The 22,441-nt window shown below is 53.4% G+C and overlaps 2 protein-coding genes across 6 annotated transcripts in view; one reads left to right on the top strand and one right to left on the bottom strand.

Moving 5' to 3' along the window:
* Nucleotides 1-1,373: 1,373 nt before the first annotated feature.
* DRC1 (dynein regulatory complex subunit 1) lies at nt 1,374-18,018 on the bottom strand. The gene is given in 17 exon segments (XM_069851537.1): nt 1,374-1,513; nt 1,615-1,709; nt 1,809-1,952; nt 2,756-2,946; nt 3,393-3,479; nt 3,883-3,972; nt 6,272-6,438; nt 7,720-7,949; nt 8,066-8,200; nt 8,937-9,076; nt 10,622-10,744; nt 11,265-11,351; nt 12,507-12,644; nt 13,155-13,338; nt 15,238-15,350; nt 16,012-16,102; nt 17,897-18,018. Coding segments are annotated over 17 exon segments (2,277 nt in total).
* Nucleotides 18,019-21,326: 3,308 nt separating this feature from the next.
* Nucleotides 21,327-22,441, top strand: part of PTK2B (protein tyrosine kinase 2 beta) — a 37,290-nt gene continuing 36,175 nt past the window's right edge. For 4 of the 5 annotated variants that reach the window (XM_069850629.1, XM_069850627.1, XM_069850624.1 and 1 more), the window contains exon 1: nt 21,641-21,738. In XM_069850629.1, the coding sequence (XP_069706730.1) occupies nt 21,702-21,738 (37 nt within the window). In that variant the 5' untranslated portion in view covers nt 21,641-21,701. Of the gene's footprint in view, nt 21,462-21,640; nt 21,739-22,441 lie in introns of those variants that run through there. The other variant, XM_069850626.1, reaches the window with a different exon arrangement.

The following is a 22,441-nucleotide window of genomic DNA, read 5'->3' as shown; positions in this document are numbered from 1 at the left end:
TTGCGCTGAATGATCTTAAAGGTCTTTTCCAGCCTCAATAATTCTATGTTTCTATCTCCGCTGCTCTTGAACCCTCCAGTGCTTGTTCCCTGTGGAGTAGGAGGAGTGGGGCTCTCCTCTGCTCCCCCTGCCCTATGCTACCCTGTGGGGCTGGGATCACTGACACCCACTTGCTCACCTCCGGGGTTCTCAGGACATACCCTGACTCTAGGAGCTGGTGCCTTGGTGGTCCTGGGAGCCCAGCAGAGTGAGCTGAGATGTGCCAGGCAGTGTCTGCCACTCCCTTGTCCCAGGCAGCCTGGCCCTCCCTGCTTTTCCTGCCTCAAAACTCTCTCCCTGCCTCCCACCTCCTGGATATTGGCCTCTTCTTTGCATTTCTGACCTGCAGATCTCACTGTACCCTAGGATAGCAAGTCATCCTGTGAGATCACCAGCCCTTGAAGGGCCCTGAGGGGCACCAGGAGAAAAGTCATAGGATCACAGAATAGTTCGGGTTGGAAGAGACATCAAAGCCCACCCAGTTCTAACCCCCTTCCATGGTCAGGGACACTTCCTACTGCATCAGGTTGCTCCAAGTCCCATCCAGCCTGGCTCTGAAAGCCCCCAGGGATGGGGCAGCCACCACTTCTCTGGGCAACCTGGGCCAGGGCTTCACCAAAGTCAAAACTATTCAAGGGCGCAGATTCCTAGTGAGCAAAAAAAAAATGGTGTTTTTCTGCTCTGGTGTGAGAAACTACTCATGATGTTTTTGTGCCAGGCAGTGGAGTCAAGGCTAAAGATAGAGATAAAGGAGGCCCACAGTGGGAATGAGATGAGATAGAACTGCTGTGAACCAGAGAGGTGGAAGGGAGTCATGGATATGACACAGCCCTCCCAGAGATAATTAATGCGGTAGCACAGCTTTGGGCTGATATCACCCTGGAACTTTAGAATTTAGGCACAGATGTAGCAGTGCTGGGACTGAGGAGGGAAAAGGAATTGAGGAGGGGTTGTTTGGGAGGAGTCCTTAGGGAGAAAAATTGTTGGGGCAGCAAAAGAAGTGGGGAATAAGGTGTAAAATCAGGCAAAGAAAAATAGTCTTTCCCAAAGCCAGGATGCTTAGGGGTGTGGGATGCTGAGCTGTGGTAGGGGAAGGATCCTGCCAGGCTTTGGCTCCACGGAGGGAAGGGTGTACACAGACCACATGGATGAGTAAGAAAATGCTTTCCCACAGTGCCGTTGAGTCCCATGGATCAGGGGGATGCTTGGCTGCAGCTCCCCAGCATTTTCAGAGGTCAGAAGAGTGTTCCTCACATGTCACATGAACACTCCCAGCCCAGGTTCTGGAATGTTTTATTAGCCTCTGGTAGGAAACCTTGGCTCCAGTCACAGCTTCAACCTAGGGCAGAGAAAAGCTGTACCCTGGCCCTGGCCACTCACTGAGTTTCCCAGGGTCAGGAGAACTCCAGGTCCATCCACTTCATAGGAGGGAAGAGCTGCCTGCCGCTCACCTGCATGGAAAAGCACCCTGAGCCTGACGGTGATTTCCATGTCTGGGACCTCTCTGTTGGACACACATGGTGGGATGGCCCCAGGGTGCAGGAGAGGAGAAGGAGGATGGACTCTCCACAGAACTGATGTACTGCTCAAGCAGCAGGTGCAGCTCCAGGTTCTGCTGCCGCAGGATGGCTGCTTCAGCGAGGAGTCCGTCTCTGCGCTTCAGGACCTCACTGGGCAAGGAGAGCAGAGGGTTGAGATGGCCCGTGGGGTCAGCCCTGCTGTAGTTCCCTCAGCCTGGCCCATCCCCAGCAGCACTGCCAGACACTCACTAATATTCCTTTAATGCCATCTCCAGCGCATCCCACAGTTTCATCGTTGGCTTGGGGATAACGTGCATCAGGGCTTCCCAGTACTCCCCATCCTTGGAGCTGTCTTGTTCCTGTAGCACCTCCTTTGCTGCTCCATCCTTCTCCCTGGTGGACCGAGAACAAAGCCCTGGAGCTCAGATATTCACAGGTGAGGAGCAGCCCTGTAGCCTTCAGCTGCAACGCCAGTGTCATCACATGAATGAGCGTGACCCCACAGCTAGCACCTGCCTTCCCCATGACTTTGCCTCCCTTCCCGGGCTGCTGGTCACCTCCTGCCTTGTTGTCCCCAGCCACCCCTCACCCAGGTACTGTCTGTAACACCTTGCCTTGGTGGGACCTCCTCACCCCTCTGTAATCATAGAATCATGGAATGGTTTGGGTTGGAAGGGACATTAAAGACCATACAATTCCAACCCCTGCCACGGGCAGGGACACTTCCCACTGGATCATGTTGCTCCAAGCCTCATCCAGCCTGGCCTTGAACACCTCCAGGGATGGGGCAGCTACCACTTCTTCGGGCAGCCTGGGCCAGGGCCTCCCCACCACCACAGGAAAACATTTCTCCCTAAGATCTCATCTCAATCTTCCCTCTTGCAGCTGAAAACCAAATCCCGAATCCCATCCCTGCACTCCCTGATCAAGATCCCCTCCCCAGCTTTCCTGGAGCCCCTTTCCATACTGGGAGGCTGCTCTAAGTTCTCCCTGGAGCCTTCTCTTCTTCAGGCTGAACAACCCCAACTCTCTCAGCCTGTCCTCATAATCTCGCAGGGCAGGCAGTGGAAGCTCTTGCTCTAAGCAGGGCAACACAGTCACCTCCCTCCCTACAACCCTCTCACCCCAACAGCCCCCTCTGTGCCCCGTCTGCCTCACTCCCAGTTACAAAAGTCCCTATCCACCTCTAGTCCTACCTCAGCTTGTTAAAATCCTGCATAAATGCATTGAGGATCTTTAGGACATCATCAGCATGGATGGACACAGGTGGAATGGAGCTCTGTGAGCTCTGAGGGTGTTTGAGATCATCCTTCTGGGCACTGTATTCACCGTCTTCTCTGTCCTCAGCTGAATCTGTGACATCTTCCCCACCTGGGCTGCCCTGGTTCTCGAGGGAACATCAGCAAAATGAGTGCTGTGATTTCCACCACCTCCTCTTCCACAAGAGCCCAAGAGCCATCTCACACTTGAGAGCTTCCAGCTCCCACCGCCTGGTCCCTTGGCAAATACTCAGGACTGAGGCAAAAATCCATGTGCAAGAGGCTCTGTTCAGCCATAGCAGAAGAAGATTACAACCTTTCAGCCCTGGCATATTCACCTCCTTTGTCTGGATATGGGGAAACATTTCAGGGTCAACACATTGGGCCCTACCTCTGCCTTCCCTGATGTTGAGGAAATAGAATCATAGAATGGTTTGGGTTGGAAAGGACATCAAAGCCCATCCATTTTCAATCCCCCCTGCCATGGGCAGGGACACCTCCCACTGGATCAGGTTGCTCAAAGCCCCATCCAACCTGGCCTTGAACTCCCCATTGCTATTCCCAAGAGTCCCACCTGGCTGGCAGCCACATCTTGGGCTTTGTACTTCAAGAAAAAATCCAGCAGCTGGCACAGCTCATCCTCAGTGTCGATTTTGAGGGCCTAGAGAGTAGAGGAACCAGGTTAGTGACCTGCAGACACATTGGAGGAGGAGAGCATTTCCCAGGAGTAGAGGGTGCTCCCCAGAGGGGGAGCAGCTGGTAAAAACTGTTTAGTGTGAAATATTTAGGCATATCTTGAGTGGGAGAGTCTGTGAACAGATTAGAGGGGCCCTGGAGATATTTTTCAGTTGATCAGCAGGATGCCCTTGAGCTGAGGAGTCTCTGGCCACAATGCTTCACACCCTCTCACAGTGCTTCTCTTCCCTTGCTGTCCCAGAACCTCCTCCCCTCAGCAGCCCAGGATGCACCAGGATCTCCCCCTGGGACAACTCAGTCCTGTTCCACGCAGACACGGGGCAGAGAGATTTTCCTGGTAACCACCAGCCTTCCCTGCAGCCACTCACCTCAAAGATGGAGGCAAGCTTCTTGGGCATGCGCTCGCACCTCCCCAGTATGATCAGGGACTTCAGCAGCTTTCTCTCGATGAGGAAATCCTTTGGAGACAGGCAGAGAAGACAGTGCAGAGCAAATTGCAAGCATCTCCATCCCTGCCCAGAAGCCAGCCCATGCCATGCCGTGGCCGTGCTTCGTGTGATGGGTGAAGAGAGTGGGCTGGCTGGCAGGGCCAGGAGGCTCTGGAAGAGCCACCCAGCAGGCAGGAAAGAGATAAAGCCACTGGCACAGTGATACCAAGAGGACCTCATGGTCTGCAGCTCTTGCTGAGTGTCCCCAGGACAGCCTGGAGCATTGGATGGAGTAGGTTTGCCTGTGCTCACCCTGGTCTGAGGAGCTGTGGGTTTGGGCAATGGGGCTGTGCCTGCAAATACCTTTTAATAGCATTATATATGTGCCACCCACAATGGAAAGACCTGGAGATCCCATCCAGGCGGCAGGAGCAGCTCTCTGCCAACAGGCTGCTTGGCATGGCACAGCTTCACCCCAAGACATGGAGCTCAGAAGAAACATAGAATCATAGAATAACCAGGTTGGAAAAGACCCACCGGATTCCTATCAAACACCAAACCATGCCCCTCAGCACCTTGTCCACCTGTCCCTTAAACACCTCCAGGGAAGGTGACTCCACCTCCTCCCTGGGCAGCCTCTGCCACTGCCCAATGACCCTTTCTCTGAAAAATTTTTCCCTGATGTCCAGCCTAAACCTCCCCTGGTGGAGCTTGAGGCCATTCCCTCTAGTCCTGTCCACTGTCACTTGGGAGAAGAGCCCAGCTCCCTCCTCTCCACAACCTCCTTTCAGGCAGTTGTAGAGAGCAATGAGGTCTCCCCTCAGCCTCCTCTTCTCCAGGCTAAACACCCCCAGCTCTCTCAGCTGCTCCTCATAAGGCCTGTTCTCCAGCCCCCTCACCAGCTTTGTTGCTCTTCTCTGGACTCACTCCAGAGCCTCAACATCCTTCTTGTGGTGAGGGGCCCAGAACTGAACACAGGATTCGAGGAGCGGTCTCACCAGTGCCGAGTCCAGAGGGAGGATAACCTCCCTGGACCTGCTGGTCACGCCGTTTCTGATCCAAGCCAAGATGCCATTGGCCTTCTTGGCCACCTGGGCCACTGCTGGCTCATGGTCAGTCGCTGTCAACCAACACCCCCAGGTCCCTCTCCTCCAGGCAGCTTTCCAGCCAGACTTCTCCTAGTCTGTAGCACTGCACAGGGTTGTTGTGCCCCAAGTGCAGGACCCGGCACTTGGCCTTGTTAAACCTCATCCCATTGGACTCTGCCCTGTGGTTCTCTTGCATGTGCTTCATGATAGCACTCAGGATCATGTGTTCCATGACTTTCCCTGGCACTGAGGTCAGACTGACAGGCCTGTAGTTTCCTGGATCCTCCCTGCAACCCTTCTTGTAGATGGGCACAGCATCAGCCTCCAGTCCAGTGGGACTTCCCCAGTCTTCTAGGACTGTTGGAAGATGATGGAAAGGGGTTTGGCCAGCACATCCGCCAGCTCCTTCAATACCCTTGGGTGAATCCCATCCGGCCCCATAGACTTGTGGGTGTCTAGTCGGGCTAGCAAGGCTCTTACCACCTCCTCTTGGATCATGGGAGCCTCATTCTGCTCCTCTAGCTCCTGGGTCTGTACACAGATGCAACGACTTTCTTTACAATTAAAGACTGAGGCAAAGAAGGCATTAAGTACCTCAGCCTTTTCCTCATCCCCTGTCACTGTTGTTCCTTCTGCGTCCAATAGGGACTGTATGGTCTCCCTAGTCCTCCTTTTATTATTTATATATTTATAGAAGGATTTTTTGTTATCTTTCACAGACTTTGCCAATCTGATTTCTAGCTGAGCCTTAGCCCTTCTAATTTTTCCCCTACACAATCTCACTTCCCTCCTGTAGTCCACCCAAGAGGCCTGTCCCCTCTTCCAGAGCCCATAAACTTTTCTCTTCTTCTTGATATCACTCAAGATCTCTCTGTTCAACCAAGCTGGTTTTCTCCCCTGCCGGCTTTTTTTTCCGGAACACGGGGATGGCTTTCTCCTGAGCTGCTAGGATTTCCTTTTTGAAGAGCTCCCAGCCCCCACAGGCTCTCTTGCCCTTAAGGACTGTCTCCCATGAGACTTTGCCAACCAGCCTTCTGAAGAGATCAAAGTCTGCCCTCTGGAAATTTAGTGCTACTGTCCTACTAACCACCTTCTTCACTTCACCTAGAACAGAAAACCCTATCATCTCATGATCACTTTGTCCTAGGTGTCCTCCTACTGAGAGATCCACAACAATCTGGAACAACCAGGGGAGAGCACGCCTACTCCCTGATCAAGGCTTTTGCTACATCATCACGCACCAACTCATTGCTCATGAGCTCCAGGATCCTCTTGGCAGTTGCTTTAGGGATACTTTGCAGAGGTGTGGCTCTATCCTCAACCTTCGGTGTTGGTTGTTTTCCTCCTTCTCCACTGTCCACTTCTTCCTTCTCTCTCCCTTCCTCCTCCTGTCTCTCAGAGCTGCTCTCTGAAACGTGAAGAATCTTTATCAATGGTCTGAATTAGGAGATCAAGTGCACCCTCAGTTAGTTTGCAGATGACATCAAATTGTGTGGGAGTCTTGATCTGCTGGAGTGAAGGAAGGCTCTGCAAAGGGATCTGGACAGGCTGGATCCATGGGCTGAGGCCAATGGGATGGGGTTCAACAAGACCAAGTGCTGAGTCTGCACTTGGGACATAATGACCCCATGCAGCGCTCCAGGCTTGGGGAAGAGTGGCTGGAAAGCTGCTCTGTGGGAAAAGACCTGGGGGTGCTGGTCAGCAGTGGCTGAACATGAGCCAGCAGTGACCCAGGTGGGCAAGAACGCCAACAGCATCCTGGCTTGGATCAGCCATGGGGTGGCCAGGAGGAACAAGGAAGGGATCGTCCCCCTGCACTCAGCGCTGGTGAGGCTGCACCTCAAATCCTGGGTTCAGTTTTGGGCCCCTCACTCCAAGAAAGACCTTGAGGGGCTGAAGCATGTCCAGAGGAGGGGAACAGAGCTGGAGAAGGGTCTGGAGCTCAGGGGTTCTGGGACCATCTGAGGGCCCTGGGGCTTTTTGGTCTGGAGAAGAGGAGACTGAGGGGAGACCTAATTGCTCTCTGCAGCCCCTGGAAAGGAGGTTGGAGACAGGTGTGTACTGGTCTCTTCTCCCAAATGACAAGTGATAGGATGAGAGGAAATGGCCTGAAGTTGTGCCAGGGGAGGTTTTGATTGGACATTAGGAACAATTTCTTTCCTGAGAGAGTGGTGAAGCCCTGGCAGAGGCTGCCCAGGGCAGTGGTGGAGTCCCTATCCCTGGAGGCATTCAAAAAATGTGTAGATGTGGAGCTTCAGAACATGGTTTAGTAGGCATGGTGGTGGTGGGCTGACAGTTGGACTGGTTGAGCTTAGAGGTCCTTTGCAACCTTAATGATTCCATGATTCTATTCCATGATTGTATAAGGCTGAGCTAATGCCTTTATACTTTGTCTGTGCTCCCCACACTGAGCTTCCCAGTCACATCACTGCAGGAGTCATCAGGGAAATCGTAACTGTTCCCTGCAACCTGGCGAGCACCCCAAAAATCTTGATAGGAGCTGTTTCTCGGTCAGCTTGGAACTGGGAGCACTGGGCAACCTATAGTGCTAAGATCCCCAAGCTGGCTTGGTGTGACCCGAGCTCAGGGCTGGGGACAGCACCTGCCTGGGCTTGTAGTGTCACCCCTTGAAATGGGAGGTGAGGGTCTCCCAGGGCCACCAGGATGACAGGGACACTGTGCATCTCACCTGCCAGGATCTCCGCAATCAGCTTGGTCACCGTCTTCTTTGCCTTGTAACTCATGATGGGGCCAACGTTGTTGAGGAACCAGTACTGAGGCTCTTCCCAGGGCAGCCCCAGTTGCTGGGTGTGAATGATGCGATCTGCATCGAGGGCTTTCTGCATTAGACCTTTGGCTTCCTTCTCATTCATAAGCCAGATCTCCGTGAACTTCTCAGCATCACTGACAGCAAAGTGCCTGTATAAAAGGGAGATGGCCCATGGAAAGAAGTTCCGTTTCCCAAACAGCTGCCCCTGAAAGTCACCTGGGGACCCTGAGGCCTCGTCACAGATGAATTCCCATGCATGTCCCACCTCATCTTCCTCTTGATCTCTTCACACTGCTTGGTGAAGCACTCGTAGTCAGCTGTCAGGCCCTGGTTCTCCTCTCTGAACTGCTTCTCTTGGTTGGCCAGTTTTGTTCTCAGGTTACTGAGCAAGCTGTGGAGCCTGTGGAGGGACAGAAAAGCTGAGCATGCCTGAAGAGACACCTTTGGGAATACGCAGTTTGTATAAAAGCGGCTGCTTATCTGATCTGATGGATCCCATACAAGAACTGGCTGAGAGAGTGGGGCATATTCAGTCTGGAGCAGAGAAGGCTTTGGGGAGACCTTACAACAGCCTTCCAGTACTGAAAGGGGCTCCAGGAAAGCTGGGGAGGGGCTCTAGATCAGGGAGCGCAGGGACAGGATGAGGGGGAATGGTTTTAAGCTGAAAGTGGGGAGATTGAGATGAGACCTTAGGAAGAAATCCTTCACTGTGAGGGCGGTGAGGCACTGGCACAGGTTGCTAGAGAAGTTGTGGCTTCCCCATCCCTGGAGGTGTTCAAGGCCAGGTTCGATGGGACTTCGAGCAACCCAGTCCAGTGGAAGGTGTCCCTGCCCATGGCAGGGGGTTGGAACTGGATGGGCTTTGAGGTCCCTTGCAACCCAAACCATGATTCTATGATCTACTAGTGACTACTCAGTGCTGAGGCTGGACTGACTCTGATGGAGCTGGCACGTATTTGCCATGGCTAATCTATTCCAAATGCTCTGGAGATGGCCCTGCCCTTGGCCAATCCCTGACCAGGGATGGGCTAGGACTGTGTTTGTTGGCCTGTGCTAGTGATGAGCTTCACATGAAATGGTATACGGGAATCGATGGCAAGTAAGGCAGGACCCATCTTCCAGGGATAGATTTTTACCGCTTGATGTTCCTCTTCTGCTGGGATCTGAGGATGGTGTTCTCTTCATCCCGCCTCTTAAGCACCTGAAGGTTGTGCTCCAGCTTCTCCTGGTTCAATCGATAGATGGCTTTCATGTGCTCTACCTGCTTCTCCACGTTCTGGCATTTCCCAAATAAAACACATAACACATTTCACATATAAAACACAAAGGCACGCAGTGTCATGAGTAAAGGCCACACCGAAGTTGGACTCGATGATCCGGTGGGTCTTTTCCAACCTGGTGATTCTAGGATTCTATGAAGAGTGGACCCTATCGATCCTGTATCTCTAAACCTCATCTTTTTATGCACATTTCCCCAGCTAATCCCTAGCCACACGGCATCACTTATGGGTGAGTGATGGAGATGCTAGTTGTCCATAAGCACATGCTATAAGGCCATGTCTAGGGAAGGGAGAACCCAACTTTCACTCACCAGGGTACTAATTTGGGCCTCTCTCCTCAACCTACCTGCTGATATTAATGTCTGCTCTAAGAAAAGCATGTGTCTGAAATAACCAAGATGTTCAGAAGTTACTTGGAGAGCTGGAGGATGGGACACACAGGAAGAGTGGTGACACAAACTTAAGGGAACCAGAACAAACCAAATAACTGAGGGCCCTGGGGCTGTTTAGTCTGGAGAAGAGGAGGCTGAGGGGAGATCTCATCGCTCTCTGTAGGAAAGGAGGTTGGAACAAGGCAGGGTTCGGTCTCTGCTCCCAAGTTACAAGGGATGGGAAGAGATGAACAGCCAGTGGTGTGCCGGGGCTGTGCTCTTCCTTCTTGAGTAGGGACAAACTCATGATGATTCTCACACCATGGGTGCTAGAGAAATCATGGGTCTATGGCTGGATATCGGAGGAAAAAGATCCCAGCTCCTAGGCCAAGGACCTTGGTGAAAGAAGAAATTATGTTGATATGAAATGATATATGAAATGATCTGGTGTCAGGACCGTCACGCTATTTGATCCTCCTATCAATCATGATGCCAGAAGTAGCAAACCCTTTTGGCTTTTCCAGGTGCTTCATACATCCTAGAGCTACAGTGCCTGTGGTGCAGACCTCTGAGAGCCAAGGGCAGATGGATACTGTGGTGTAGGACCCAGAGAGAGAAAAGAGAACAGCAGCTCCACCACCCTGTTGAGATGGGGCTGGCCTGTGCATGCTGAAGAGCTGAGGTTACCAGAGATTGTTTAGCCTGGAGAAGAGGAGGCTGAGGGGAGACCTTATTGCTCTCTACAACTACCTGAAAGGAAGTTGTGGAGAGGAGGGAGCTGGGCTCTTCTCCCAAGTGACAGGGGACAGGACTAGAGGAAATGGCCTCAAGCTCCACCAGGGGAGGTTCAGGCTGGACATCATGAAAAAAATTTTCACAGAAAGGGTCATTGGGCACTGAACAGGCTGCCCAGGGAGGGGGTTGAGTCACCTTTCCTGGAGGTGTTTAAGGGACGGATGGATGAGGCGCTGAGGGGCATGGTTAGTGATTGATAGGAATGGCTGGACTCAATGAACCAGTGAGTCCTTTCCAACCTAGTGATTGTATGATTCTGTGATACCAGCTGCAGCTTTCATACCATCTAGCTGCCCCACCAAGCCGCACACAGAAAAGCCCAGGGAGATCTGCTCAACTGCCTCCCCACATGGCACAAGCCAGCTCTTCATGTACCTGCACATCGTTCTCCAGCTGGCTCTTCATGCTGTTATACTCCTCCTCATCCTGCACCTGCAGCTGACTCAGCTGTTTCTCAAACTCTTCCACCTTCCTCATACGGGCATGCAGGTGTTCCAGCTGCAGGCAAAGGAGAATGTCATCGATCAATAGGGAAAACTTCCTCCCTGTGATCACAGGCCCTTTGGCCGGCAGGAAGCAAGGTCATGCATGGACAGTGGCTGAGGGATCTGGGGCTGTTTAGTCTGGAGAAGAGGAGGCTGAGGGGAGACCTCATCACTCTCTGCAGCTCCTGGAAAGGAGGCTGGAGCCAGTTGGGTGCTGGTCTCTTCTCTCCAATAACAAGGGATAGGATGAGAGGAAATGGCCTCAAGTTGTGCCAGGGACCTTTTGGTTGGACATTAGGAACAATTTCTCCCCTGAAAAGTAGAGTCAAGCATTGGAAGAGGCTGCCCAGGACAGTGATTGAGTCTCCATCTCTGGAGGGATCTAAAAGACATGGAGATGTGGCTCTTAGGGACATGGTTTAGTGATGAGGTTGGCAGCATGAGCTTAAGGGTTGGACTTCATGGTCTTAAGGTTCCTTTCCAACCTAAATGACACTATGATTTTATGACTCTAAATCATATGTGGACCTTACTTCTTGTGCATTGTGGGCCCGGATGGCTTCTTCCCACTTCTTCCTGCCGTTGTCACGCAGCTCTTGCTGTTCGAGCTCAAAAGCTTTCTGTGGAGGAGACAGAGCCCTTCACCATCACATTGGCACAACTCATTGTCAATCCTACACCAGCCCAGGCCAGCAGCCTCCACAAGATGACCAGCTGTAGACTGGTGCCACTGTGATGAACACACACAGGACCCTGCTGGCAGAGACCTTGCACGGCAGACACATGGATAGTGATGCTACCAGCCACCCGGAGTTGAGAGGGATGCTCTTGGTGATGGACAACTCTGCAAGTTCACTGGAAATCATTTCTTGATGGACCTTGGTCAGAGAGCCCTCTGATTTCACCTAACAAGACATTAAACGGGGAGAGATGCCCTCACTCAGCAATCAGTTCTGGGCCCCTCACCACAAGAAGGATGTTGAGGCTCTGGAGCGAGTCCAGAGAAGAGCAATGAAGTGGTGAGGGGGCTGGAGAACAAGAATTATGAGGAGCGGCTGAGAGAGCTGGGGGTGTTTAGCCTGGAGAAGAGGAGGCTGAGGGGAGACCTCATTGCTCTCTACAACTACCTGAAAGGAAGTTGTGGAGAGGAGGGAGCTGGGCTCTTCTCCCAAGTGACAGGGGACAGGACGAGAGGGAATGGCCTAAAGCTCCACCAGGGGAGATTCAGGCTGGACATTAGGAAAAAAATTTCATGGAAAGGGTCATTGGGCACTGGAACAGGCTGCCCAGGGAGGCAGTTGAGTCACCTTCCCTGGAGGTGTTTAAGCTACAGGTGGACGAGGCGCTGAGGGGCATGGTTTAGTGTTTGATAGGGATGGTTGGACTCAATGATCCAGTGGGTCTTTTCCAACCTGGTGATTCTATGATTCTGTGATTCTCCCTACAACTGCCTGAAAGGAGGTTGTAGCAAGGCGGGGGTTGGTCTCTTCTCCCTGGTAGCCAGTGACGGGACAAGGGCCTCAGGATGCACCGGGGGAGATTTAGGTTGGATTAGGAGGAATTTCTTTACTGAAAGGGCTATCAAGCTTTGGAAAAGGCTGCCTGCAAGTTGGTTCAGTCACTGTTCTTGGAGGTGTTTAAAAGACAAGTAGATGCCGTACTTGGGGACATGGTCTGGTGGTGGACTTAGCAGGGCTGGACTGATGTTTGGACTCAATAATCTTAAAGGTGTCTTCCAACTGAAACCATTCTGTGGTTTTGTATAAACCAGCTACCTCAATCTGTAGGAGTTCATGACGGTAACTTTTCAGCATGTTCTTGATCTGTTCTTCCATTCTCTCCAAAAGCAGGTAGATATCATCTGACTGCTTCTGAATAGCCTGCACATATTGCTCATCTCTGGTTTTCACTTCCTGGAGGAGGAGAGCAGATGCTGAAATCAGAGAGAAATATTGACCGGGCAGTGCAGCGATAGAATGAAGGGTAACGGTTTGAAGCTGCAAGAGGGGAGATTGACATGAGATCTTAGGAGGAAATGTTTTGCTGTGAGGGTGGGGAGGCCCTAGCCCAGGTTGCCCAGAGCAGTGCTGGCTGCCCCATCCCTGGAGGTGTTCAAGGCCAGGTTGGATGGGCCTTTGAGCAACCTGATCCAGTGGGAGGTGTCCCTGCCCATGGCAGGGGGTTGGAACTGGATGGGATTTAATGTCCCTTCCCAACTAAAACACTCCATGATTCTATCTTATCATTCACACTGGGAGACTGGCACTTCAGCTCCTGGCTCCTGCAGTCTACTAGTGAATTGAAATTCCAGACAAAGGGACGACTGAAGAGCTAGACAGGGATGAGTGTTGCTTTAGAACAGTGTCCTCCAAGCTTAAATGCTACCATCCTTCCTGATTTTCCCTGTCTGTTCCCTACTTTACCTGCTGCAGGTCACTGATAAGCTTGTTCTTCTCCTCCAGAAGCAGCGTGCACTGCTGCTGCTGTTGGCACAGCAGCTGCCACAGCTCCTGCAGGATCCTCATCTCCTTGGCCAAGACCCACTTGGAGATGATCTCTTCCATTTTTATTGCACTAGACTTGGCTTCATTCTCCAGCTTCTCCACCCTGCAAGCAGTAAGGAACATGTGGAGAGTTGGGGCAGGGCAGCAAGTGCATCAGACATGGTTCTGTGGCCCAGACTGCAGAAGCCGTTTCCTGTATAACCTGGTTTGGATTCAAGTTGCGTCAAGATATGGAGGCACTGGCACAGGTTGCCCAGAGAAGAGGTGGCTGCCCCATCCCTGGAGGTATCCAAGGCCACGTTGGATCGGGCTTGGAGCAACCTGATCCAGTGGGAGGTGTCCCTGCCCATGGCAGGGTGGGTTGGAACTGATGGGCTTTAAGGTCCCTTCCAAGCCAAACCATTCTATGATTCCATGATTCTATGATACTAGTGGAGCAGCAGGTTTCCTGCAAGTGCTTATTTGAGCATTGGGAAAGGGCAGAGCTGGCATCTTGCAGGCCCTCCTCTTCAAAAATGTATTTCTCCAGCTCTGCCCTTTCCCAGTGCTATAAGAGCTGCTCACCTGGACGAGAAAAGACTGAAAAGCTTGGCTCAAGCAGGAACCATCTTTGCAAGAAGTGCTAGTCTTTCTGCTAAAGCGAGCTGTCTCTGGGCAAGAGGTGATGGGCAAGCAATGCCAAACCTTCTCCCAGCTATGATGAGACTTGGAAGTCAAACAGTTTGGAGACCATACTCCAGCTGAAGCCAAATGGCCACATCACAAAACTCTTTCATCTTCCAAACAAGAGGCATCACTCAATGCACTACGGGGATGGTTTCTGGCTCAGGCTGAACAGCGGCCAGCACCTCTTCCACTCCAAAACCTGGTCTACAGGCAGTTCCTGGACACAGCATCTGGTTCCTTAATGGGATTCCTACTGGGAATCCCACTGTGCAAGGGACAAGCTTCCTACTACAGCCAGCCTCCCATAAACTGTTCCTACAGTGCCCTCCAAAGGCAGCAGGAGCAGGGACTCAGTGTTTTCTAGCTGATCTCCCAGTCCTGAGGACAGAGCTGAAAGAGCTAGTCCCTTGGAGACTGCTTAACAACTCCAGTGAAAAGATTGCCCAGAAAAGTCATAAATCCCCCATCCCTGGAAGTGTTCAAGACCAGGAATGCATTCAGACAGGATCAGAATAACAGAGGCTGGAAGGGCTTCGGGAAATCACCATATCCTGGTCACAGCAGCATCAACTTCAGTTTCAGAGCAGGTTGAACAGAGGCTTGTACAGACATGTGACATTAAGAACTGGAGTTGATGATCTTAAGGTTCCTTTCCAACATAAATGATCCTGATTCTATGACTCTAAATCACACGTGGACCTTCCAAGAAGGAACATCTCTACAACATCAGGGGCCTCATGCCCAGTGACCACCCTCACTGCAAAGACCTTAATACCCGATTTCTCACATTAGCACAGTCTCACGTTTCTCCCATTCTTCACACAAAGCCTGACATGTCTACCTCTGTGTGTTCCCATGGAATTCCCATCTCCATGAAGGAAGAATTGTTTTCCTGTTTTTAGATTTGATATCGGGAACAATTTCTTTACTGAAAGAGCGGTAAAGCATTGGAAGAGGCTGCCCAGGGTGGTGGTGGAGTCCCAACCCTGGAGGAGTTCAAAAACCGTGTTGACATGTGGAACTTCAGGACGTGATTCAGTAGGCAAGGTGGAGCTGGGCTGATGGTTGGACTTTTCCAACATATATGATTCTGTGATTCTATGATTTTGCAGTGCCATGTGAGGAGGACATCAGCCTTGGACTGCAGAGCTCCAGCTGTGGCAGGTGCAACCTGGAAGCTCTTTGCATGCCTAAATTTTCCCTTTGAACATAAATTCCCTGCTGCCCTAACTGTTAAGTGTTCCTGGGTGACCAGGGTTAGGATGCCCTCCAAAAGCTCTGCCAACATCTGTGCTCCTGCTCCCCAGCAGCGCAGACTGACCATGCAGTCTCTTACCTTTGCAGCTTCAATTTTGCCTCCTCTGCCCTCCTCTGCACTTCCCTCAAGTCAGCAGCCACCTGGATATGCGTCACCATCTGCGTGCCATCAAAGAGCAGCTTGGCCAGCTTCTGTGAAGTAGGTGGTACATGTGTCACATCTGGAGACCTGATCTCCAGGGGAAAGGATACAGGAGCAACCCTTGCTATTCTTCTCCAGGGTTTGGCTCCAATCCCCCTGCCCTGGTGGACCCATAGGCCCTGTCTTCCCATGCTATGGCAGGGTTTGATGAGCATTGCAAGGTCCTCAATGCACACATGGGTCCTTCGGCTCCTGGAAAGCCTTGCAGGTCATCAGCACCAAGAGGAAAGCGCTCAGTGCACCTTATTTTGCTTCCCCTGTGCATGTGGATGGGGCTGGGCATGACAGGGGTTGATGCTGGATGCATGGTGTCAGTCCCACATGCTTCCAATCCATGGGTTGTTCATAATACGTTGATTTTTTTTAATTTGAGCGTGGTGAGGTGCTGGTCCAGTTTGCCCAGAGAAGTTGTGGCTACCCCGTTCCCAAGGCCAGGTTGGATGGGTCTTGGAGCAACCAGATCCAGTGGGAGGTGTTTCTGCCCATGGCAGGAGGTTGGAACTGGATGGGCTTTAAGGTCCTTTCCAACCCAAACCTCTCTATGATTACATGATGCAGCCCAAAAATCACCTCCCACCCAGTTCTGCGAAATCTCTGTCCTCTGCCCTTTTGGCAGGGATCCAAAAGGACCTTCCTGTCCTCCTGCCGTACCTGCCTGCTTTCCTCAACCTGCTTATGGCTCCTTCTCTGCTCTTCCACCTCCTCAGCCACCTTTGGCTCTGCATCTTCTTCAATGGCCTCTCTGGGGAGAAAAGGGGAAAAGACAGAAAGTTTTGATGATATATGGGCTGGAGCATCACCCATATGAGGCCAGGCTGAGAGAGTTGGGGTTGTTTAACCTGGAGAAGAGAAGACTCCAGGGAGACCTAAGAGCAGCCTCCCAGGACTGAAAGGGGCTCCAGGAAAGCTGGGAAGGGGCTCTTGATCAGTGCGTGCAGGGATGGGATGAGGGGGAATGTTTTTCAGCTTAAAGAGGGAAGATTGAGATGAGATCTTAGGAAAAAAATGTTTTCCTGTGAAGGTGGAGAAGCCCTGGCCCAGGTTGCCCAGAGAAGTGGTGGCTGCCGCATCCCTGGAGGTGTTCAAGGATGGGGCTTGGAACAACCTGATCCAGTGGGAGGTGTCCCTGCCCATGGCAGGCGGGGTGGAACTGGATGGGCTTTAAGGTCCCTTCCAATCCAAACCATTCTGTGATTCTCCGGCTGTGTGGATCAGAGTGGATGCTGCTGACCTGGGTACAGTTTGGCCCCATGGGTTGGTAACAGGGTCCACATGGACCTTGTTGTTTCTGAGTTAGAGGAGGAAAAGATGGTGGTTACAGACCCAGTTTTCCCCTGACTGGGGGAAGACAGGGCCCCTGAGCCAGCCCCATCTCAGCAGAGGGTAGCAGAGCAGTGCAGCTTTGTGTTCCAATCTCACCCAGCCTGGAGGGACAGGAAAGGTTTGGGAGAGGATCATCAGCCTCATCCAGGCAGACACTGACTGATTTTGTCCAGGGGGACAGAGGATCCACGGCAGGGAAATACCTTGAGGATAGGGATATCGCTGCCCCAGTGCTGGGGAGAGGGCAGGGATTTCCTTCACCTTGGGATGATCTGGGACTGAGAGGGCATGAGTCCCTGAACTCCTGCCGTGTGGCAGGGAGTGAGGAATGTCTCCAACTGCTGCAGGATTCGTGGTGGTCCCTGACCCAAGGCCCGTGTGGGGAGAGCTCTAGGGTCCTGGGAAGGCTTGTAAGGTCACGCCAATTCCTTCCCCCATGCCAGTTCAGGGTATGGGTCACGGCCACAGTGCTGGTGTGGGGTAGGGGATGTTCTGAGCCCTGCGGGGGTCTCTGAGCCTGAGCTGGTCCTGGGTAGGCACTTAGATGCTGGTTTGGATTGAGGGAACTGAAACTGGAACCAGTTTGGGGCTGGTCAACCCCAGAGTCAGTTTGGGGAAGAGAATCATAGAATCATAGAGTCATAGAATCATAGAATCACCAGGTTGGAAGAGACCCACCGGATCATCGAGTCCAACCATTCCCATCAATCACTAAACCATGTCCCTTAGCACCTCGTCCACCCGTCCCTTAAACCCCTCCAGGGAAGGTGACTCAACCCCCTCCCTGGGCAGCCTCTGCCAGTGCCCAATGACCCTTTCTGTGAAGAATTTTTTCCTAATGTCCAGCCTAAACCTCCCCTGGTGGAGCTTGAGGCCATTCCCTCTTGTCCTGTCCCCTGTCACTTGGGAGAAGAGCCCAGCTCCCTCCTCTCCACAACCTCCTTTGAGGTAGTTGTAGAGAGCAATGAGGTCTCCCCTCAGCCTCCTCTTCTCCAGGCTAAACACCCCCAGCTCTCTCAGCCGCTCCCCAGACCATCTGGGTCTGGGGAGGGGGTGTGGGGCAGGGGACGTTCTGATCCCTGGGGTGGGGGTGTCTCTGAGCCTGTGCCGGTCCCGGGTGGTCACTCAGGACCGGGTGCTGGAACCAGTTTGGGGCTGCGCGAGCATCCCCCCGCTCCTCCCCGGGGCCGGGGTCCCGAGCCCCGTTCCTCACCGGCGCTGGGCAGCGAGGCGGGCAGCGAGGCGGCGGCGGCGGTCGGCGATGCGCCCCTCGCGGCCCGGGCCGGGCTGGCTCGGGGCTTGGACCGGGTCCCCGCATCCCGCGGGCGGCTCCATCCTCACCGCCCCCGGTCCCTCCCGGAGCGTCCGCGCGTTGCCGGGCAACGGCTGAGCCGCGCGTGCGCCGAGCGGGGCCCGCGGGGAGCCAGGAGGCCTCCCCTCAGCCTCCTCCTCTCCAGGCTAAACACCCCCAGCTCTCTCAGCCGCTCTTCATCAGGCCTGTTCTCCAGCCCCCTCACCAGCTTCGTTGCTCTTCTCTGGACTCGCTCCAGAGCCTCAACATCCTTCTTGTGGTGAGGGGCCCAGAACTGAACACAGGATTCGAGGAGCGGTCTCACCAGTGCCGAGTCCAGAGGGAGGATAACCTCCCTGGACCTGCTGGTCACGCCGTTTCTGATCCAAGCCAAGATGCCATTGGCCTTCTTGGCCACCTGGGCCACTGCTGGCTCATGGTCAGTCGCTGTCAACCAACACCCCCAGGTCCCTCTCCTCCAGGCAGCTTTCTAGCCAGACTTCTCCTAGTCTGTAGCTGCTCAGGGTTGTTGTGCCCCAAGTGTAGGAACTGGCATTTGGCCTTGTTAAACCTCAGTCCAGCCTGTTCAGATCCCTTTGGAGCCTCCCTACCCTCCAGCAGATCCACACTTCCACCCAGTTTAATGTCGTCCGCAAACTTGCTAAGGGTGCACTCGATGCCTTCATCCAGGTCATTGATAAAGACATTGAACGGGGCTGGACCCAGCACTGAGCCCTGGGGAACCACACTTGTCACTGGCCTCCAGCTGGATTTCACATCATTTCCCTGTCCTCCAGGCAGCTTTCTAGACAGACTTCTCCTAGTCTGTAGCTGCACAGGGTTGTTGTGCCCCAAGTGCAGGACCCGGCATTTGGCCTTGTTAAACCTCATGCCACTGGTCTCAGCCCAGCGGTCCAGCCTGTTCAGATCCCTTTGGAGCCTCCCTGCCCTCCAGCAGATCCACGCTTCCACCCAGCTTAGTGTCATCCGCAAACTTGCTAAGGGTGCACTCGATGCCTTCATCCAGGTCATTGATAAAGACACTGAACAGGGCTGGAGCCAGCACTGAGCCTGGGGGACCCCACTTGTAACTGGCCTCCTGTAACTGGATGGGGATGCTGGGGATCTTTCAAGTGAAAGAGAGGAGATTGAGACAAGATCTTAGGCAGAAATGTTTTCCCATGAGGCCCTGGCCCAGGCTGCCCAGAGAAAGAAGTGGTGACTGCTCCATCCCTGGAGGTGTTGAAGGCCAGTTTGCATGTTGCTTTAAGCACAGTGATGCAGTGGGAGGTGTCCCTGCCCATGGTAGAGTGTTGGAACTGGATGGGCTTTAAGGTCCCTTCGAGCCCAAACCATTCTGTGATGATTCTATGAAAAAGACTGGACAAGGGGGCAATGGTTTTAAACTGAAAAGGGGTAGATTTAGATTGGTGATAACAAAAATATTCTTTATGAGGGTGGTGAGACATAAGAACAGGTTGTCCAGAGAAGCTGTGGATGCTCCATGCCTGGAAATGTTCACTCGGGAAGTCCCTTGCCCAGCCAAGCCACCTCTTGGTCCAGCCACAATGGGTTCAGTCAGCCCAGGAGAGCTAAGACCCTGCCAAGGCCTGGAGCAAGCCCAAAGCCCTTTCTCAGCATCACAGAATCATGGAATAGTAGGGCTTGGAAGGAATTTCTGGAGCTCATCCAGGCTACCCTCCCACTAAATCAGGGTCACTTACAGATGATTGCACAGGCGAGCATCTAGATGAGGTTTGAGTGTCTCCAGAGAAGGAGACTCCACACCCTTCCCGGACAGCCTGTTTCAGTGCTCCATCACCTTAACATCCCCTTTTGGGATGCCTTTAGGTTCTGTCTGGTTCCTGTCCCACCCACCTAGGAAGGAGAGAAGACACGAAGCCAGAAGAGCCGCTTGTAGCAGACCCCACCAGCAAGGTTCAGTTCCCTGGAAAGGTAACATCATCCTTATCTTCAAGAAGGGCAAGAAGAAGGATGTGGGGAACCACAGGTCGGATGTGCCTGTAACTCCTGTGTATGGGACCTGGGGGACATCCTGGCAACCATGGCAACAGCCCCCCACTCCCAGGCTTCTCCTGTCTCCATGGCAACTACAGATACAAATACCATGGAAACCCCATGGCAACAGCACAGGCAATGCCACCAGCTCCCACAGCCTGGAGGCAGGCAGATTCCTGGGCATGCTGAAGCCAGAGATCTCTTCCTCTGCCTTTCACAGCCACCACCCTTCCAACCCTGAAGTGGTGACCACCAGTAGCTTCAGGTGCAGGAAGTTGTCCTACTGCCCCAAAGTGGCCAGACACATCATCTCAGAACCATCCATCATCATCACCCCAGGGCTGGGGGAGCAAGTCCTCCACCCTGGCACAATCCGCCTTCTCCAGGTCTACATCAGCTACTTCACGTCCCACCTGGCTCACAGGGAGCCCCTTTCAGTGGACTCTTATTTTCACTTGGACAGGAGCCAGGCAGAACCAAAATGCATCCTCCAAAGGGGGATGCTCCAAGCTCCTGGCAGGACCTCAGCTCTGCAGGGCTGAGTGAACCCATCATTGCTGGACTGGGGCACCAGGAGGGTGATGGCTGTGTTGGGTGAGGAACAACAGCCCACAGTCAGTGGGCATGGACTGAGTTGGGGTCAACAGGCAATAGATAATTTTTGGAGGGCCCTTTTGGATTCTAGGACAGCCAAATGATCCCTCCCTGCTACCTGCTTGGCCCCTTTGGAGGTGTCATGAGTGGAAGAGCTCCAGAACCCAGCAAGCTGAGCAGCCTCTTCACCAGGGACCATCAGACGGCAAAAGAAGAGCAAATCCAACCCCACACTGGGTGCTTTTCTCAGGGCCTGATCCTCCAACCCTTCCAACCCTGAGGACCTGACCCTGCTGCTCCTGAAGGCTGAGGAGAGATGGAGTGCTCCCCACAGGGTGGGGATCCCCTAGTTCTCACACCAGTGGTACTGATCCTATCGGGATCTTGTCCTGACTCCTACTGATACACCCTAAGAAACACCTGAACTTCAAAAATCTTGCTCCAGCATCCCACTCGATGCCGATGACGCCTGCAGCAGGCACCCACCCACTCCTGTTTACAGAGATTGGGAGCCTGAGCCACTTGGGAGATGGTGGGGGTCAGGGGGAGCCCCGTGTTGCTTGGGGTGATTCAGAGGGCCAGAGGGAATTTCTCCAGCTCAGGTTGCCTCAAGATGGCAGCAATAACATGCAGCATCCTTCAGCCGGCTTCGAGGGAGTGGGGACCGCTCCATCCAACCCTCCTGGCTCGAAGGACTCCCCCAGCCGCCTCTCCTGCCATCCTCTCCCAGTTTCTTCTACGTGACTCCATCACGACACAAGTTCTTCTGCTCCTTCTTGAGATCCACAAACATCTTCTGGTGGCTTTGGAGCTGCAACCGGTGTCCTTCTCCATCATCCTGACCCTCCGGTCCTGGCCCTGCTCCCTGGCAAATGTGAGTTGGTGCCTTTCTCCCTCCAACAACCCCACACTGGGATGCTCGAAGCCGTTTTCCGAAGCACCGCTCCCTAGTGATGGAAGAGGTGCTATTAATAAACCCCGTCAGATTTTATCGCTTCTCTCTGTGCCAATGAAGAGGGTGGTTTGGGGAAGAGGGGGGGTGGAGACGGAGTGGGGGGGAAACCTGTTTCTTTTGAGCGTTTCGTAGCTACGAGCTCACCCTCGGTGCAGGAGCATGGGATGGCTCAGCAGGCTGTTCAACCAGCTTTCCTGTAAGTCACGGAGCTGAAGCTGCTGGGGGCTTGGGGTGGGGGGCTCTCAGGTTGATTTTTTGTGGGGAGGAAAGGGTTGTCCTACTCTCCGGGGGCTCTCCTGGCCAGAGCATGGGACCAGCATGCCAGGGTCTCTCCCAAACTTGTGTGGAGCCCAGGTGCCTCCTTGGGAGCATGTGGATGAGATAGGACCGGGCTGAGGAGATGGAGAGGGACAGCGATGTGAAGGAAAGAGGTGCACAGGGCTAATGCATCTGCTGGATCCTTGAAGCCATGGCAGCGAGCAGAGAGGTCTCCGGAGCTGGTGGTCTCTCTCCCCCAATGTGCTTCCCTTGCTACGAGGAGATGCCAGCCCACCTGGAGCATGTGGAGGTAGCTCAGACCCTTTGATGGTGTTTAGGTGTTTAAATAGCTTGACCGGCTTTGGGCAGGAGAGTGGGCACAGGCTGCCAGCGCTGCTCTCCATGTGTGGGAGAAGCTGCCGCGGGAGCTCTGGGCACCGCCGGTGGCTAGGCTGGGCTGGGAAGAGGGTGATGGTGGTTGGCTCATGTCCATTCAAAGCTCTCTGGTCCCTGTGAGGATCACTGCCAGGAGCTTTTCGCTCTCTATGCTTCTTCTCCCCATGTCTGAGGACGAGGTCCTGTCCATCCCACAGGGATGCTCCGACTGCTGGAAAGGGCCATGTCCAGGTTGTCCCTGGTGT

This window comes from Phaenicophaeus curvirostris, chromosome 2, assembly GCF_032191515.1.
Source record: "Phaenicophaeus curvirostris isolate KB17595 chromosome 2, BPBGC_Pcur_1.0, whole genome shotgun sequence".
Classification (NCBI taxonomy): Eukaryota; Metazoa; Chordata; class Aves; order Cuculiformes; family Cuculidae; genus Phaenicophaeus; species Phaenicophaeus curvirostris.
The sequence above is the reverse complement of the archived record's forward strand: the minus strand, read 5'-3'. Positions and strand labels throughout refer to the sequence as shown.